Source organism: Hyaena hyaena, unplaced genomic scaffold, assembly GCF_003009895.1.
Source record: "Hyaena hyaena isolate Hyena2069 unplaced genomic scaffold, ASM300989v1 scaffold_168, whole genome shotgun sequence".
Taxonomy (NCBI): domain Eukaryota; kingdom Metazoa; phylum Chordata; class Mammalia; order Carnivora; family Hyaenidae; genus Hyaena; species Hyaena hyaena.
In genome coordinates this window covers 2,333,816-2,350,020 of record NW_024080800.1, presented here as the reverse complement: position 1 = coordinate 2,350,020, position 16,205 = coordinate 2,333,816, and the positions used below count along the sequence as shown (strand labels likewise).

At 53.6% G+C, this 16,205-nt stretch overlaps 1 protein-coding gene across 7 annotated transcripts in view; it reads right to left on the bottom strand.

Moving 5' to 3' along the window:
- The window catches only part of DCTN1 (dynactin subunit 1), a 30,299-nt gene that overhangs the window by 3,163 nt on the left and 10,931 nt on the right, over nucleotides 1-16,205 (bottom strand). The window contains exons 1-26 of one of the 7 annotated variants that reach the window (XM_039240112.1): nucleotides 15,234-15,396; nucleotides 13,292-13,537; nucleotides 12,964-13,042; nucleotides 12,729-12,763; nucleotides 12,013-12,033; nucleotides 9,634-9,651; nucleotides 8,242-8,262; nucleotides 6,805-6,996; nucleotides 6,258-6,455; nucleotides 5,904-6,108; nucleotides 5,749-5,827; nucleotides 5,482-5,641; nucleotides 5,265-5,369; nucleotides 4,899-5,090; nucleotides 4,704-4,820; nucleotides 4,322-4,474; nucleotides 3,590-3,750; nucleotides 3,316-3,484; nucleotides 2,987-3,055; nucleotides 2,697-2,759; nucleotides 2,435-2,584; nucleotides 2,112-2,273; nucleotides 1,897-2,028; nucleotides 1,550-1,675; nucleotides 1,151-1,293; nucleotides 699-865 (exon numbers count right to left, since the gene is read on the bottom strand). In XM_039240112.1, the coding sequence (XP_039096043.1) occupies nucleotides 699-865; nucleotides 1,151-1,293; nucleotides 1,550-1,675; nucleotides 1,897-2,028; nucleotides 2,112-2,273; nucleotides 2,435-2,584; nucleotides 2,697-2,759; nucleotides 2,987-3,055; nucleotides 3,316-3,484; nucleotides 3,590-3,750; nucleotides 4,322-4,474; nucleotides 4,704-4,820; nucleotides 4,899-5,090; nucleotides 5,265-5,369; nucleotides 5,482-5,641; nucleotides 5,749-5,827; nucleotides 5,904-6,108; nucleotides 6,258-6,455; nucleotides 6,805-6,996; nucleotides 8,242-8,262; nucleotides 9,634-9,651; nucleotides 12,013-12,033; nucleotides 12,729-12,763; nucleotides 12,964-13,042; nucleotides 13,292-13,537; nucleotides 15,234-15,266 (3,196 nt within the window). In that variant the 5' untranslated portion in view covers nucleotides 15,267-15,396. Of the gene's footprint in view, nucleotides 1-698; nucleotides 866-1,150; nucleotides 1,294-1,549; nucleotides 1,676-1,896; nucleotides 2,029-2,111; nucleotides 2,274-2,434; nucleotides 2,585-2,696; nucleotides 2,760-2,986; nucleotides 3,056-3,315; nucleotides 3,485-3,589; nucleotides 3,751-4,321; nucleotides 4,475-4,703; nucleotides 4,821-4,898; nucleotides 5,091-5,264; nucleotides 5,370-5,481; nucleotides 5,642-5,748; nucleotides 5,828-5,903; nucleotides 6,109-6,257; nucleotides 6,456-6,804; nucleotides 6,997-8,241; nucleotides 8,263-9,633; nucleotides 9,679-12,012; nucleotides 12,034-12,728; nucleotides 12,764-12,963; nucleotides 13,043-13,291; nucleotides 13,538-15,233; nucleotides 15,397-16,205 lie in introns of those variants that run through there. The other 6 variants (XM_039240114.1, XM_039240116.1, XM_039240115.1 and 3 more) reach the window with 6 other exon arrangements.

Sequence of the window (16,205 nt, the reverse complement as noted above, 5' to 3'; positions counted from 1 at the left end):
ACAAGATAGGCATAGCAGGGGAGCTCTAGCAATCCTAGGGCTTTAGGGCAAGGAGTCTGTCTTCCAGAAGCAAGAAAGTGAAAAACTATAGAGCAGATGAGAACTAACATGGCAGTAGCCACCTCCTTGATCCAGGAAGACTGGGGAGCCTGGGCCCAATAACCAGAAGAACTCCAGGTAAGGAGCCCTGACCACAATAGAGACCAGGCAGAGATCAATACAGAAGCCTCAAGTGGGAGAAGTCAGCAACGGGAGAGACAACCACACCACAGGGTAAAGCCACGTGCATTCAGTAGGGGGAGATGAGAAGTGCAAGCAGAGGAGCAATCAAGTGCAGGAATCAGGCATGGCTGGATACAGCAGCAGAGGTAGCCTAATCTGCTGCAGGCTGACGACCTCTGGGATATAGGGCTGGGGCAGAAAGGCCAGACTGGAGATCCAAAAGGGACATATGCTAGAGGCTGTTATGGTAATTCTGAGCTCCACTGACAAGTTGGTAATGCCCCACCTTGATCACGGGGACTGTGCATATATCTACAGGAGAAGTAAAAACTCGGTGAGAAACTGTCAGAGTGAAACTGGGCGAGCACATTCCGGGCTGAATGTCCAGTAAGAGGGGGGTAGAAGCCAAAATGAGGCAAAGGACAGGAGGGAGGCCAATCTCCTTGGGCCAATGGTGCCTGTCCCAGTGCACTCACCACCAGCAATTCCAGAAACCAGGGTAGCAATACCCGAGGGAGGGGGGCCCCGGAGCCCCTCAATCGTGCGCTTTGACTGGCTGTTCAGCCGCTGCTTTAGTTCTGCCTTCTCTGCCTCTAGCTGGTCAATGTCAGCCTGGAGTGCATCCATCGTCTCCTCAAACTCTCTGTGAAAAAGAATCTGGGCTTGGGTGATGCCTCTTCCCCACAGCTCCATCCCCATTTCTCAGTCCTGACAGGTCCTCAGAGAAGCCCTGCTGGTGAGGAGCCAGGAACAGCACATGATCTGACTGGGGTGACAGTGAGGCTGGCGGTGGGGAAGGAAGATGGCATCTGTTCCCCTGGGGAGAGTCTCACTCTGAGAGGGCCTGGGTAGGGGGATGGGTTAGGAGGGAGACTGGCGGGCAGGATGGAGGGGTGGAATAAGCAGGGGCCCTGGGAAGGTTCCTGACTTCTCCTTCTTCCGCAGCAGTGCCTGGGTCTCCTCCAGGCGAGTCTGGACTTTCTCAATGCGCTCATCTGCATCCTTGGCAGCACTGTCCAGCTTCTTCTCCAGGAGGCTTAGCCGCACGTTGGCCTCACTTAGCTCCTCCCCCTGGCAAAGGACAGAGGTGCCCAGTTCCCTTACAGCCTCCTTTACATCCTCCCAGGGCCTCCAGGGATCTGTGATAGAGCATGAGCTAGAAAGCTCCTAAGAGCCCACAGTTGTTCCCCACCCTGATCACAGGTACCACTTCTCCCCTCAACCCTCAACCAGTCTCAGCCCTAGGAGATCCCCAAAACTCACTGCTGCCCTGCACCTCGGCATATTTCCTGGCCCCCCAGCTCCTGAGCCTACCCTACACCCTCACCTTAATTTTGAGTGACTTCTTCAACTCCTTGATAACTGTCTCTCTATCTTCAAGCTTCAAGCCCAGGCCTTCAGCATCAGTGATCTCCGCACGAAGGGCTGCAGCCCGCAGCTCAACTGGGGGAGGCTAGGGGTCAAGTGAGAGCAGAAGGCAGGGGTAGTGAGAGGAGGTCACTAACATGCTCCTTCTAGAGAGGGCTGGGCATAGGGAAAACCTTGTCTTCTAAGCAGGGCAGTGCTTTCCGGATTCCCTGCTCCCGCCTCCCAGTCCTTCCACAAGGAGCAGTAGCCCTGCCAAGTCCTGCTCCTCTGGGGCCCTGAATCCCCTCCACAGAGCTCCCCACCCACCTTGCTGGGGGGCCGCTCTGCATCATACTCTCCCTCCTGCATGGCCGTGGCCAATTTGTTCATGGTACTGATGAGGATGTTGCTCGACTGGCGCAGACACTCATAGGGGCTGCTTGAGGGAGTCCCGTAGATCTACAGGAGCCAAGGGCAGTAGTGAAAATCCCACACTGGCCACACAACTCCCCCACCACGTCCGCCCCACCATCCAGGCCCACCTGCTCGCTTGCTTTGAAAGCCAGCTCCTCCAGGGCAGCCACAGGTAGTCCCTCGTTCTCTGCCAGTGGGGCAATGAGCTGGGCGGCAGCAGCCGCTACCTCCTGCAGCACGGCCACCACCCACGTTAAGTGCTTCCTGCAGTCAAGGAGTGTGTCGGACACCTGTGCAACAGCCCAGAGTCAGGAGCCCACCCAGAGTCGAGCACCAGCTCCCAGTTACCACAAAACCATTCTTATTCCCTGACCAGATCCAGATCTCCACACTCTAAACCCTTCCTAGTTCTACTCAGCTTCCTTTTCTTCCCCCCTTCGCTGCCCTAAACCTGTGGTCCAAAGGCCAGTGCAGCTGGGATCCCAGGAGCGTCAGTCCCTGGCATTCGCCTACGGATCTTCTTGCAGAACTGACGGATGTCACTGCATGATGTTTCCAAGTCCCGGAGCAGGAGAGCAATATCTGAAGCCTCCTGTCCACCCTATTCAGAGAATATGAAACAGATAGGGAACCAAGTCAGCATTAGGGCTGGAGGTGAGGAGGTGCAGACTAACAAGGAAGAAGAGGTCCAAGAGATGGAGCTGTGCTCTCACCTGCAAGAAGGCACGCAGCCGTCCCACCTCTACGCTCATGCAGTCAAGGGCACTCTGGGTGAACTGTAAGGAGAGATGCACGTGGTTGTCAGCCCCCAACAGGAGCCCTTCTGCCCCATTGTCATCCGTCTCTAAGAAGTCCCCACCCTCCAGTGACTCCCATAAAGATGTTGGTTCTCTGGCTTCCATGTTCCAGTCTTATGTGACACCACTTGAGGGCTATTATCTCTTGATCTGATGTCCTCCATTTCTGATCTCTCCAGGGAGCTCCACTGACCCAGACACTTTACCTTAATGTGGTCAGCCAGCTGCATGGTACTGTCCTCGGGCTGTTCAGCAAGATGGATGCTATACAGATGCTGAAGAGAAATGACATAGAAACAGACAACCTTTAGGCCTTGGAGGGACAGTGAATTCTTCCCAAACTGTAATCAGAGCCCCAGTCATCATAGGACTCCTGAAACCTCCAAGGAGCTGTATCCTCAGGCAAGTTCCTCTAAGAGCAAGCCAAGCCTTAAGCAGCCAGCTGAGAACATACAACCTTGGCTATGCTGCCAACAGCTCTAGCAGGGCAAACCTTCCCTCCCTCCTATGCCAAGCCTGAACTCTTGCCCCAGACCTGGTAATACTTGATGGCCTTAGTGAGAGGCTCTACGTTAACAGTCTCGTCCAGCTGATCCTTGTGTAGCAGCTCAATGAGGAAATCCAAGGAGCGCTCATGGGCACTCATCTCAGGGTAGAGGCTGCCAACCTTCTTATACACGTCCACATTGCACTGAGAGAGGGCACTAGAGACCAGAAAAGAGTCCGCTGAGGCCAAGGCCTGCCAGGGAATCTCGGTTCCATCTAATCTTGGCCCTGCAGCCTTAGAGTGGAGGCCAGAGATCACTTACTGCTCATAGCGATGGAGTGTGGCCTGCAATAGGCTCAGTGAGTACACCAGCCCAGCAGCAAAGCTGAGCTGCTCCCCTGCAGCTCCTCGGAGCCCAGGCCGCTCTGAGCAGTTTTCGCTTAGTTCAAACTTCTCCTGGGCCTGCTTCCGGATCAGCTCTGCCTGTGGGAAGAAGCACCAGGGACCTGGGGCTCAGAGAAGAGGATGGAGAAAACAGACTCAGGAATACAGGACACAAAACTGAGCAACTATGTGGGGGGCATGGACACACATGGAGGAGGAAAGCAGAAACGGCTCAGAGATGGGCATGGAGTCTCACACAGGGAAAAGATAATGATGTGATTACCAGCAGTTGTGAGGATCTGGGAGGTGGAGATAAAAGTAGTGGAGCCAGTGGGACCAAGCTCTTTTCTGCCTTAAAGCTCCTGCTGCTCCTGCTACCCTTTTACCTGAATTCTATCCTGACAATTATCCCTCCACTAGCTCCTAGTCATCTTCTGAGTCTCACCTCAAATGTTTTTCCTTCAGTGACACCCCTCCATCTAAGTCAGAGCCCCTATTGTGCTCTCTCAAGGAAGCTACCTCCCCTCAAAACCTATAATGCATATCCCTCTGTGACTCTGTTGACTGTATTTCTCCATTACATCATAAACTCTTTATGAGCAGGGATGCTGGCTGCTGTCTTCACTCAGCATCCTCAAAGCCTGTCACAGATTAGATTGACTGGCCATACCTTGCAAATGAGACGAGGCATGAGTAGCAGCACGAGGACACAGTCATGGTCCCCACCTGGCCGAAGGAAGCTGTCGGGCATGAAGGCTGTAAGCAGGGACATGTGCCGGTTGGCCTGGGCCACCTCCATCTGCCTCAATTCCATCTCAATTGCCTGTCAGGTGGACAGGGAAGCAGGTTCTCAGCCAGGCTGGAAAGAGTCTCAGAGCCACCAAGCCTTGCTCCACCAAGTCCCCTGCTTCAGAAGTCTTCCAAACTACCACACAAAGTACCCCCTCCTGCAGCAACCTGAAGTCTGGAACCCCATGCCAGATCAGCCTATAGTCACACTCAGGCTGGATGCCCCAACACTCCCCACTCTCTGGCCTATCCATTTTCCTGACCTTGGCATGAGCCTTAGTCTCAGCAAACTTGATTTTAAAGTCAAAAGTCTCCGGGGGTGGCTGCTGCTGCCTCTCCACAGATGCTTCTTGCTGGTTTGTCAGTTCCCGATTCACATCCTGGGAGCAGAGAAGACAATGAGACACACTGGGTCAGAAGGGAGCCCTCATGAGTGGACAGCAGGGGTTCATAGGCACCTGAAGGTGGGCAGTCAGCTGGCGGTACTTCTTGATGGTTTGCTGGTAGTCTGCAACAGTCTCCTGCGCTGCTTCTACACGCTTCTGGGCCTCCCGAACCCGCGCACCCGCCATGTCCAGCTGCTCCCGCAGCTCCAGTTCTGTCTCGCGTGCATTCTCCTGCAGCTCATCGTTCATCTCATTCATAGCTTCCTGGAAGGCCCCAAGGCAGTAGGGGCAAAGGAAAAGCAGAGTCTGGGTAGAAGGTCAGGGTGGAGCCATTCACCACACACCCTGCTCAAAGGAGTCATGTGTCAGTCCCTCTTTCAGCAAGTGCCTTCCAAATACCCTCCATCAGGGTGGGAAGTTGGGGATCTGTTCTCTTACCAAATCCCCCACAGTCTCTCTCAACTCTCGCACTTTCTCTTCTAGATTCAGGTTCCGGTCTGTTAGCATCTCCACCATCTCCTCAGCACCCAGAGCAGCATCCACCTGTGTTACATGGAGGGAACAGGGAAAAGGGCTGCTGAAAGGTGCCTAGAAAAAAGAGGCACCAACCTTGGATAAGAGGGGTCCTCTGGGCCAGAGGCTGGGGTCCCCAGACCTGCTCCTTGAGCTCATCAATGGTGCTCTCTGCCTGGCTCAGCTCCTCCTGCAGGCGCTCCCGCTGTTGCCTCACAACTTCCAGCTCTTGGTTCTTCTTTTCCATGAGCTTCTGGAGTTTCACATGCTCCTGCTTCTCCGAGGAAGAAAGATCTCGCATCCTATGGGGAAGAAGGGAGGGAGAAGGGAGAAAGTGTGTGTCCGCATCACTGATGATGGGCTGAGATAGGAGAGTGAGCTCTGGAGCCAAGCAAGGAGGGGATCCTACCTCACCAGGGCATCCTTTAGGCGGGCATTCTGCTCCTCAAGCTGCTTGAGCTGATAACTGGACGCTGCCCCATCTGAGCCTGGGGAAGACCATTAACACTTTCAGACATAGTTCCAACCCCACCATCTGGCCCCCAGCAGCTCCTGGCCCCTTACCCTTCTCTTCAATCTCAGCCTTGAGGATCTCTAAGTCAGTAGTGAGCTCATCCACACGTTCTTTCAATGCTTCCACCTCTTGCTGCAGGGACTCAGCCCGCTCTTCAGCCATTTCCTTGTCCAGAGTGGCCATCTCGATGGCATCAGCAGTGTCAGCCATCTCCTCCATGTAACGTTCCTTCGCCTCCAATGCCTCCTTGGCTTCCTAAGGAGGGGCAGAGGTTGGTGGGAGTGCAAGCAGAGAGATGCCTCGTGTGCCCCTTCCCACAGGATGTTCTAGGCTCCGACCCAGTTTCTGGTACTGTGGCTTGGGTCCTAAGCTCCCCAGCCACCCCCTTTCACCCCAAGTCCCACCTTCCGCGCCTCCTTGAGGCGTCGTTGCAGGTCCGCCTGCTGTTCCTGCATTTTGCTCTTCCATTCCTGCACCTGCTCCAGCTGGATCTTATGTTTCTCCAGCTCTTTCAGCTTTGCCTTGTCTTCTGCCCGTTTCAACCGCAGGGTCTCCAGTTTCTCCTCCAGATCCCTTACCTGGGCCCTCAGGCCCTCCTCCTCCTACAAAGGATAGACCCCTCAGTGGGTGCACAGCCTCCCCCTCCTCCCACCAAGGCTGAGCTGGAGCAAAAGGATAAGACTGTAGGCAAACATCATTCCAGCCCCAGGGTCAAAACCAAGTGCCATACAAACACCTGAGAAAAGACCAGTGCATAAGGGGAAAGTGGGGAAGAAGGAGAGAAAGACAGGGTAGCTGAGTCAATGGCAGGATAACTGTATGCTATGTCCCCACCCTGCTGATCCAAGTTCTGGGTTCCCCCTCAACCTTGGAAAATTTCCAAGATCCTTCCCAGGGTCATAGGCCCCCCTCTGTGTTTTGGTTCTCATTCACAGCAACCCCAGTTCTTACCTTGGAGGGGGAAGGCAATGGGGGTGCTGCTCCAGGAGAGGTGAGAGCCGGCGTGGGGATGATGGGTGCTGCCAGTGGAGTCTGAGCTGGGGTGCTGGGCTCACTGCTGCTCAGCTCACCTGCTGATGCTGAGCCAGAGGGGCCCAGAGAGCTACTAGCCCCAGCCACCCCAGTACTGGCTGGGCGGGTGGGCTATTCAGAGAGGGTAGGGGCAGATCAGAAAAAGAACAGGGGTGGTGAGAGACAGAATATGAGAATATGTCAAGGGAAGGAGACAGAGAAGGGAAAAGGCAGTGAGAGAATACCAAAGCAGAGAACAGAGAAGCAAAGTGAAGGGGAGAGGGAAAATGACAAAGTCAGAAACAGTGACAAAGGACGGGGGAGGCAGGAGGCAGGCAGAGGGGAAAGGGAGGAAGTGATAGAAAAAGACATAAGATTATACGGTCCTCCCTTGGCACTGACCCCACATTCTTCCCAGCTCTGGCACTACCCGCTTACCGAAGAATCCCTTACTCCCCAGACCTCCTCTCTGTGACCCAGTTGTGATCATTCTAGCAATTTCCAAATACTCCCAAGTTCTATCATTGCTCTGGGCCTGTTCCCTCCTCCCCCAGGAAGAAAAAGTGCTTCAATATCATTCTCAGAGCAAAAGAACAAATTGGAGTTTGTTCTCTAACTTCCATATTCCCAGAGAAGTCTGGGCTAGAAGTGGGGGTACCAAGCTCTGTATCCCACACTTTGGAAGTTGAGCTGATTCTCCCTCCCTTGGTCTACTTTAGGGGGCCCTGTAGGTGAAAGAGCCAGAGTGAAAGTTGTATTCCTAGGCTCCCCCTTAACATGGTCAGTACGGCCAACCTTCTGTCATCTCTCCCCCCAAGACAAAGGGGCTCTAATCAGGCAGTTATCTACCCAGGCTCCTGTGGGGCTGGGGCAGAGGAGCTCCCTGAAGCCCCAGGTCCTGGAGCAGACAGGCTTGTCCAGTGCTCTCCCTTGAAGTACCGAGCCCTGAAGCATTCCTGGTGGGCTGACACTCTGAGACCACATGCTACCCACAGACGCACCCAGCTCCTTTCCTTATTCCCTGACATTGACACTGCCAAGTTCTTTACCTTTCTTCCAACTTCCACCCCCCACTCATGCATCAAAACTGGCCAAAATGCCCTTCTTGAAGAAAGCCAGCTCTGATTAACCACAACCACTCTCATTTCTCTTTTGCACTCAGGCTACTGGCTCAGACACTCTCCTAAGAGCTGGAAGTCATTTTTGCAGGAGAGGCCTGTCACTACCCTCAGTCCCCTCACTCCTCTGAAAAAGAGAACCCAGGATGCACCGTGACCAACTTCTACTTGCTCATACACATGCCCACACACATGCACATGCCTGAAATGTATGTCTACACTCAGCAGTGGCTTATATAGAGGATTTTTTTTTTCTCACCTTGGGCCGCCGAGTTGTGGTCTGGACAGGCAACAGGAGCCAGAGGAGAAGTAGTCAGGAAAGAAAGGATAATGGCAGAAAGATAGACAGCAGAAGGGACAGCAATGAGAGCAGAAGAAGTACCAGGAATGGGGCTACAGTTAGCTGCTTCCCCACTCCCATCCCCACCCCAATCTTTTTTCCCTCCAGTGAATCACCTTGTTCCTACTCCAGGAACTCAGAACTCCAGTTTCTGCACTGGTTCCTTGTCCCACTTATGCCCAACCCTTGCAGACCTCACCCCTTCAAACAACCTGAAAATCCCAGAAACCCCCGTCTCCTAGGCTAAGCCACAGGAGGCCAAAGGCAGCAGCTGGTGGAGGTCCCCAGAGACCAGTCCTTCTGGCACTCCAGCCCAGAGCCAGAGGCCCCACCCACCCACCACTCCCAAGGACTTTCCCAGGTCAGTCCCTTCTTTTAAGTGCTAGTCTCTACAGAAGACTCCCTAGAAATACCATGTGACCAGTGTGATGCTGTAAGTCCAGAAGTGAGTGATATGACCCCAGCAGAGGGGATTAAGCCCCCAAGGCAGCCATCCTCCCTACCCCACCCCATTCCCCAGGGCCAGATCCTGCAGCAGTTCCCATCTCTAGGGCAGAGGGCTCAGCTGTCAGAACCATGAATACTGCATTAGCCAGAAGCCTAGAGCTCAGCAAAGTAACCCCACCCAGCTGCAAGAAAGGACATGGGGGTAGGCAGCAGCATAGCTAAACTACTGCCCTAAACCAAAACAGATGATTAATCTTGAGTCCCCAAATTATGTTCTTGCTACCCAGAGTCTCATAGCTCCAGCAAAGACAGATTTGGCCTGGACTCTGCTTCTACGAGACACTGAGTCCAAGGAGACCAACCCCCACCTCTCCTACCCTGAGCCTCCATAGCTGAGGGTCAAAAACTATTCTAGCGTCCCCAACCTACCCTGGGAAAGCCACTCTGGTGGGGAAGGGATGCTGGGAGTATAACCAAGAGGCATCCTAGCAAAGGATAAGGGTGAGGTAGTCCTGCTAAAGGCATGAAGACACCAGGACCTGCTTCCCCAAATCCTCTCACAGGAAACTCCCAGAGGCAGTTTGCAGCAAAAGCTGCCTGAAGCCCAAGGCTGTGAGCCCACAAGGTAAAAGGCCCAGAACACACATTCAGTCAGAGCCCAAATCAGGCAGAGCTGGAAGCAAATTTCCAGGGTGTGGGGCATGGCAGTGACATACACCTCTCCCCGGCCCCCACCTTCAACCCCACCCTCCTCCCCCAACCAGGTAGACAGATGAAGTCAATCAGCCCCCACCCCCACCCCAGCAGCCTGCTGCCACCATCGCCCTGGCAACCCAGCAGCAGGACCAGAGCAAGCAAGAGTACCTTTCGGGCTGTCGGTGCCTGTCTCATCATTGCAGAAAACCAAAGAAAGCCAGGAGAGGAAAGAGAAGGAGAGACAGAGGAGGATGGACAAACACACAGAGGAAGGACAGACGAAGGGAGGGAGGGAAAAAGACCGAACAGAGGGAAAGGCGGCGGAGACAGGAGATTAGTGCATCAAATCCCAACAATGCAGCCTCAGCTTCTTCGCCAGACTGCTTCCCAGCCTGCAAATGGCTGTGGCTCAGATGCAGAAGCCCCCGCAGGTGCGCAGTGGGACAGCCTGCCTCCGGCAGGCACCGGAGAGGCGCCAGGCCCAATTCACCAGCTAAAGCCGATGGCAGCCTCAGTGGCCGCAGCACCAGCTCCACCTGACGTCATGCACCCACCCTCCTCTGATAAGCGGGGGTGGAGCCACTGCTCCTCGGTCACCTAGCAACCGCCAGGATCCGCAGGCTCCTCCTCCTCCACATGACTGGATAAAGTCCTGCGCAGAACCCGCCCTGCTTCTTCTTCCAAAGAACAGGTTCTGACTCCTCCCTCCCCTTCCCTCCCCCGCCCCATCCCCGAGAGTCTGCTCCAAGGAACTGGGCTAGGGGCCATCCCAGAAATGGTACTCTCTGGGACCAGGGCATGACTGGACAGGGACATGGAGCCTCATTGGTCTCTCAGCCTCTCTCATACACTTCCCTCTGCCCACAGCCCATCAACTCCACTTGTCTTTTACACACACAAGACAACGCCCTTACCCAGAACACCCTTCCTGTGACAGCATCCGCTCTGAGGGGCACACAGTGACACTAAGAAACCCTGGGGAATATTCAGCAGCAGCTCTAATGACAGTTTGGCTCCTGTCCCAACCCTCCCCTGGTTGAAGGCAGGTTAAAGCCTGTCTCTAAAGGCCTTCCAGAAGGGAGTGCGCACCTTTTAGGGACACCTGGGTTCTCTTCTGCCCTCCCCTTCAAAGTTCCTTTGTTTTTGGTTCTAGTGCTAGCTTCCCATTCCCCACAGGGTGAGAACAGGGCCTGGGCCTGGGCTAAGTGGTCTGCTGTGGGAGGACCACTGGAGAGGAAGATCTGGCTAGGGACTTGACTACTTGACTGGCACTTTGCACCAGAGCATAGAAGGCCCTGTATCCCAGCATAGGCAACCTATGCTGGGTTATGCCATATTTCTCCAGGTTGCCAAAACCCCAACATTGGGACACAGCTCAGGCCCCGCCCAGGGTCAGGTCAGCCTGTGATGAGAACTCCTCCATGGATATCAGACTGCAGGTCCATGCTCTTCTCTATTCAGGGGACTGAGGCAAGATGGGAGCCCCAACCAGGGGATAAAAATCAAGGGAAGAAGCCATGGTTCTATGACCAATAGGTCCAGCATCCTTTAGAGCAGGATTTTCCTTCTCACATATCCACTCCCACCTGAGCCAGGATCTGAGAGCAAGTACCAGCATGTAGTGTCTTCCACGGCAAGACTCCAAAATGAGGACCCATCAACAACCAGGAATTGAAAAGATGTTTTCCTTTCCCCACCCATTGTCCCAATCCAGTAGGCCTCCATGCAGGTCATAAGTGGCTGAGACAGCTGGCAACAAGGAAATCACAGAACCATACAAACAGCACAGTACATACACGTCAGACAGGCACATGCATGTCACAGACAGCTTGGGCACAAGCCCAAGGCAGGGGCTGGTGTGAGGAAGTGGTCATGCCAACGACTTAATAGTTCAGAAGAGTCTAGGGGTGGCACAGTTGAGCCCCATTCAATGATGGCTGATGGAAGTCTGCAAGAGCTGGGAGGTGGGCCTCAAGCACAACACCAGAGGAAGGAAGAGGCAGAGAAAGACTGGTGGAGCGGAGTGAGGATGGGCATCCACGGCAGTGCCCACCCAGAGGGAGGCATGTGGACTATCAGGCTTTCCAACTCAGAACTGTTCTTTCTGTGCTCTGTTCCCTGGCCTCCCGCCTCCTGCCTAATCATCTCACCTGATACTTCCACCACTCCTATTCCCCCAGTGTTTCCTCCCACTGCCCCCAAACTTGAGCTGAAAACTCAGTGTAATCCAGTAAATGCTGTATTCCATGCTGCTGCTTTACATCTACAGTCAAATGTTGGAGTGTCTGATGAGAGGTCCTAAGGCGGTGGGGAGGAGGGCAAGTAGGTGCAGAGATCATCTCTAATGAGTGCCATCTGAGCCTGGCACTGAGCGTGATGTCCCTGCATCCCTCAAAGGAACTCTGAAAGCCAAGGCCGCCATTTCCTCTGGCCATCCCAGCCCCAAGGTCACACAAACATGCATGCAGCAGCCCAAGGACATGCAGGACAGCTGGGGAGGGGGCTCATGGCCCTCACCCACCCAGTCACAAATAGTAAACACACCACCTTCTTAGGCTTCAGTCCCCGCTGCATGAGGAGTAGGAAAGGGCAGAGTTAGAGAACAAATGCCACGGTGTGCTAGCTGGCCAGACATCCTGGGTATAGGTGTTAAGACCAACTCAGGTACACACAGGTAAAGGGGGAAGTCAGGTCACTGCCAAGTCCTGGTAAGGGAGATGAGGATCAGCTTCCAGGATGTCCACACCCTGGCCCAGAGAAGGTGGAAAGTCTGAATCCCCACCCTCACACACCCTACGCAGAGCAGTGCAGGAGAATTAGAACAGGCTCTCGGCATACAGCCTAAAATAGGCAGCAGGAGGCCCAGCTCCTTACCATTCACTTGTGAATAGGAGAACTCCTTCCTCTAGTTCTCACTTTACCCCTATCCTCTATCCTTTTAGAGCCTGGCAGCCTTCGGTATCATAAGGCAGAAAGTTGGCAACAACACTACTAGGGGCAGATCTATCTTCCCTATCACCCCTAGCCTCAGCCCCATTCGACCCTAAACATCTGAGCCCTAACAGTTTTTCCATGCTACCACCTTCACTCTACCCCTAAAGCAGCAGCTCATACCCAGAAAGCTTCCAGGGAGGTTGGAGACTGGAAGACTAACTCCATTTACTCACCTACTATTTCTACCTATCTAGCATTGGTCTCCCTCCTCTCTTTCTCCTTCCCCTCTTTCTCTCTAGTACTCCCCACTCCCACCCCCAACCACTCACCAGTTTGCTGGTCTTTGCAGCTGAGTCAGTTCCTTCTGTAGGAAGCAAACAGAAACAAAGTGTGTTTTTGTATAGAGGGGTAGGAACAGAGATCATTGTGGTAGGGTTGAAGAGATGTAACAAGGGAATATGGTGGGGATGGAAAAATCTCAGGATCCACTGTGGCCCTGTATTCTGGGAAGAAGTCCTAGGGACTCCTGGATGTGGAAAGGCAATTGAACTGGGTGGCTGTTACCTCTTTTGAGGACCTTTGAGGCAGAAGAATCAGGTGTCTCTGGGGAAGTAGTATCTGCTCCATCTTCAAATACCTGGATCTGAGACCACAAAAATAGACTCAATATAGCCAGATCAGCAATGGCTGCAACATGGGCCCTTCCCCCAACACAAGCAAGCCTGGGGTACAGGGCAACTTCCATAAGGATGGATCTCCAATCTTCCCTCCCCCATACCGTCCACTCTCTCAGAGACTTACACTCATGCCCCGAAAAAGGAAGCACCAATACAAAAGCCACCCAAGTAACAGAGCATGTGCACATGACATACTCAGAGCAGGGAGTCAGTACCTGGGATTGGCGCACAAAGATGCCATGCCCTTCATCACAAGTGAAGTACTTCCTGCCTTGGACAGTTCCATCATTCTTGCCTTTTGCTTCATCCAGGATCACGCCTACCCATTTGCCAGTGGCAAAGAGTGTGGCTCCAACATAGGCCACAGTGCCTCGGTGGCCTTTTCCAATCACCTCTACACGGGAGCCCACTCGCAGAGGCCGGGCGCTTGCTTCTGTGCTCATTCTGCTGCCACTGGGCGTCTGAAAGAAAGACACGTACAAATATATGCAGTCAAAGGCCTCAGGTCAAAGGTATCATTCTAATGCATCCTAAGAAAGGCCTGAGTCAGGATCCTGGAGTGAAAAAGGACAAGAAGTCACTCTCCTGAACCCCATTCTCAGGGTGAAGTGGACCCCAAATTCCCTTTTGAAAAATACCAGTGATATGTTCTAAGACTTTCCAAACTCCTCTGGAATCTGTCAGAATTTTTAAGAATTTGTATTTAAATTTTATAACAAATCAGAACAATGATAGATCTGTGAATGTCACCACACGGCTTCTTTCTCAGGAGCACTGCCCCCAAGGAGGGGAGTGAAGCTCTATCAAATAAGTCAATTTAGACCAGGCTCTCCAAACCCAATACCCTGACTCAGGTCCCTAAGTTGGTAAGACAAGTGATTCATGACATACTCAGAATAACTGCCCACCCCCCCCCAGAGAATCCTGTTCCACTCCCCACTGTTGTCTGTTTTCTCTGTGGTCAAACAGCTCTTGTGGGCCTCTCACTCTCAAAGGCACACAACTGTGCCTCCTTACAGCCCTGACTCCCCCCACCCCATCCACACACCCACCATGACATTCCTAGATACCTCACCACAGCCCATTCAATCGTTTAATTTCCTTCACTCTGGCCTGAGCCATGTCCTACCAACTCTACCCTAAGCTCAGGAGATCCTTCCCCCCTTCTATGTTGCTATAAATAGAAAAAACAAAGGCCAGGTAAATTGGGTACCTTATATCTGACCTGCAATGTCTCCCAGACTCTGCCCAGTGGTCCAAATGGATGGTTTATCACCCCATGGAGGGACAAGGCAAGAAATAGACTAAACATTGTCCTTCAGAAGTTCTCAGCTTCTGACACACCCGTGATGACAGGACACAACATGAAATTAGGTCCCAAAGAGGGCCATGGTTTAGAAGAAAATCACACCTAAGCCATTTTTAGCAAGAGCAGCTCCATGAACCAAGGGCCTTGCAGCAAACAGATGAATGAGGCATGACAAAGTGACTCCTTGGTCCTAAAGATTCCAGGGGGCTCCCTCTGATGCTCCCACCTGGCTTCAGAAGGGAGCTCTGCCAGAGCCTGTCACTCCCTGAATCCCCTCCCCAAAGAGCTCATCTAGGAAGATAAGGATATAGCTCCCAGGGGCTCCAGGACCCCAAATCACACCTGGGAGAGCAGGTAGCGCTCATGGATCTGACGATAAAAAAAAACTGACAGTGATATCAGGGCTAGCCCCAAACTCAAGAGACTCCCACAACCTCCCAGCCCTAACAAGCCTCTCAGAAACAGGTGGACACAATAATGGGTACAGATTCAATCTCAACCAGAAGAGAGAGAAAGCAAGTGACAAACAACAAAGCAGTTCTAAAGAAAGGCGTCACTCTAAGGCCATTCCAACCCACCAACCCCATTCAGAGTCCCCAAGATAGTCCGATCCCCTCAGGAACCTCTGGCCAGAGGTCCAGTTAGAGTCAAAGGTCAGCCCTTGCCTCTCCCCACTGAGGGCCCAATTCTGGAAGGTGAGGCCTGTCCAGCCCAGCACCATCACTCTCTGCTGCGAGTGGCCCCAGCCTAGCTCCAGCCTGTCTCCCCAGCCCCCACAGCAGTGTCCACAGGCACCTAGGCCTTCTCTAGCAGCCCTCCCAGGGCCATCCCAGATAAGGACCACTTACCCGGCTGTACGTATGTCTCTTGCTCTGGGCCATGTTGCTCACCGGCCTCTACCCCCTCCCCCAGCGGGCCAAAGACAGAGAGAAAAGGCAGAAACCTAGGCAGGAGGGTCAGGGCTCCAGGCCCTCATGGACAGACACAGAAGCCGTCAGGCGCGGCCCTCCCCAGTCCATGGACCTCACTCGGTGGCCTACCCGGGTAGGGGTGGGGGCAGAGATGGGGGCTGAGGAGCAAGTCTGCTGCCTGATGATTCCTGAACCCAGACACACCGAATCCTGCTTGCCAGCTGATGAGTCTCACTCTGCGCTAGTGCTGCTCTAGACTTGTCAGGAACCGTACTAGCATCTGGGTCCTAGTGCCCCCCTGCTTCACCTGGCCCAGGCAAGCAGGGCAGGAACTAAGGGGCTTGGCCCACACCACGGACCCTCAGCAGTCACCTCTAGAGTAAACTGTTTAGGCTGGGAGCACAGCCCTGATGGGTCCTCCTACTCTGCACCCCTCAGCATCACTGCTACCACCCCCAACACTTCCCCCTACAGTATGCCTCAGCAGGACCACAGCATCAAGTGACACTTCAAAAAGATCAGCTACCAGCAGGCCTCCACGCAGCCACGAAATAAGGGTCTCTTACCCCCTATCTGGAACTCTTCTCTCTCCCTCCTTTTTCTAAACTCTGGACTCAGGACCCAAACCCATATAATTACAGAGTCTGGATTTCAATCTCACACTGGGCCAAAGGAGCCAGACCCTGCCTACTACGCAGCAAAGGAAGGGCAGTAATGGAGGTAATTTCATATACACAGAAAAGCAAGTCAAGTACCTCAGTGCCCCCACGCCCCCCCCCTATACTGGCAAGGGTTACCACACCCTTCCTCCCTTCTGGTTGTTATAAAGGGCCACACTTGAACCCTAAGACTATTAGGTTCAACTGGATGAGTAAGAGCAGAGAGCCCCCCCCCCCCCCCCCCCCCCCC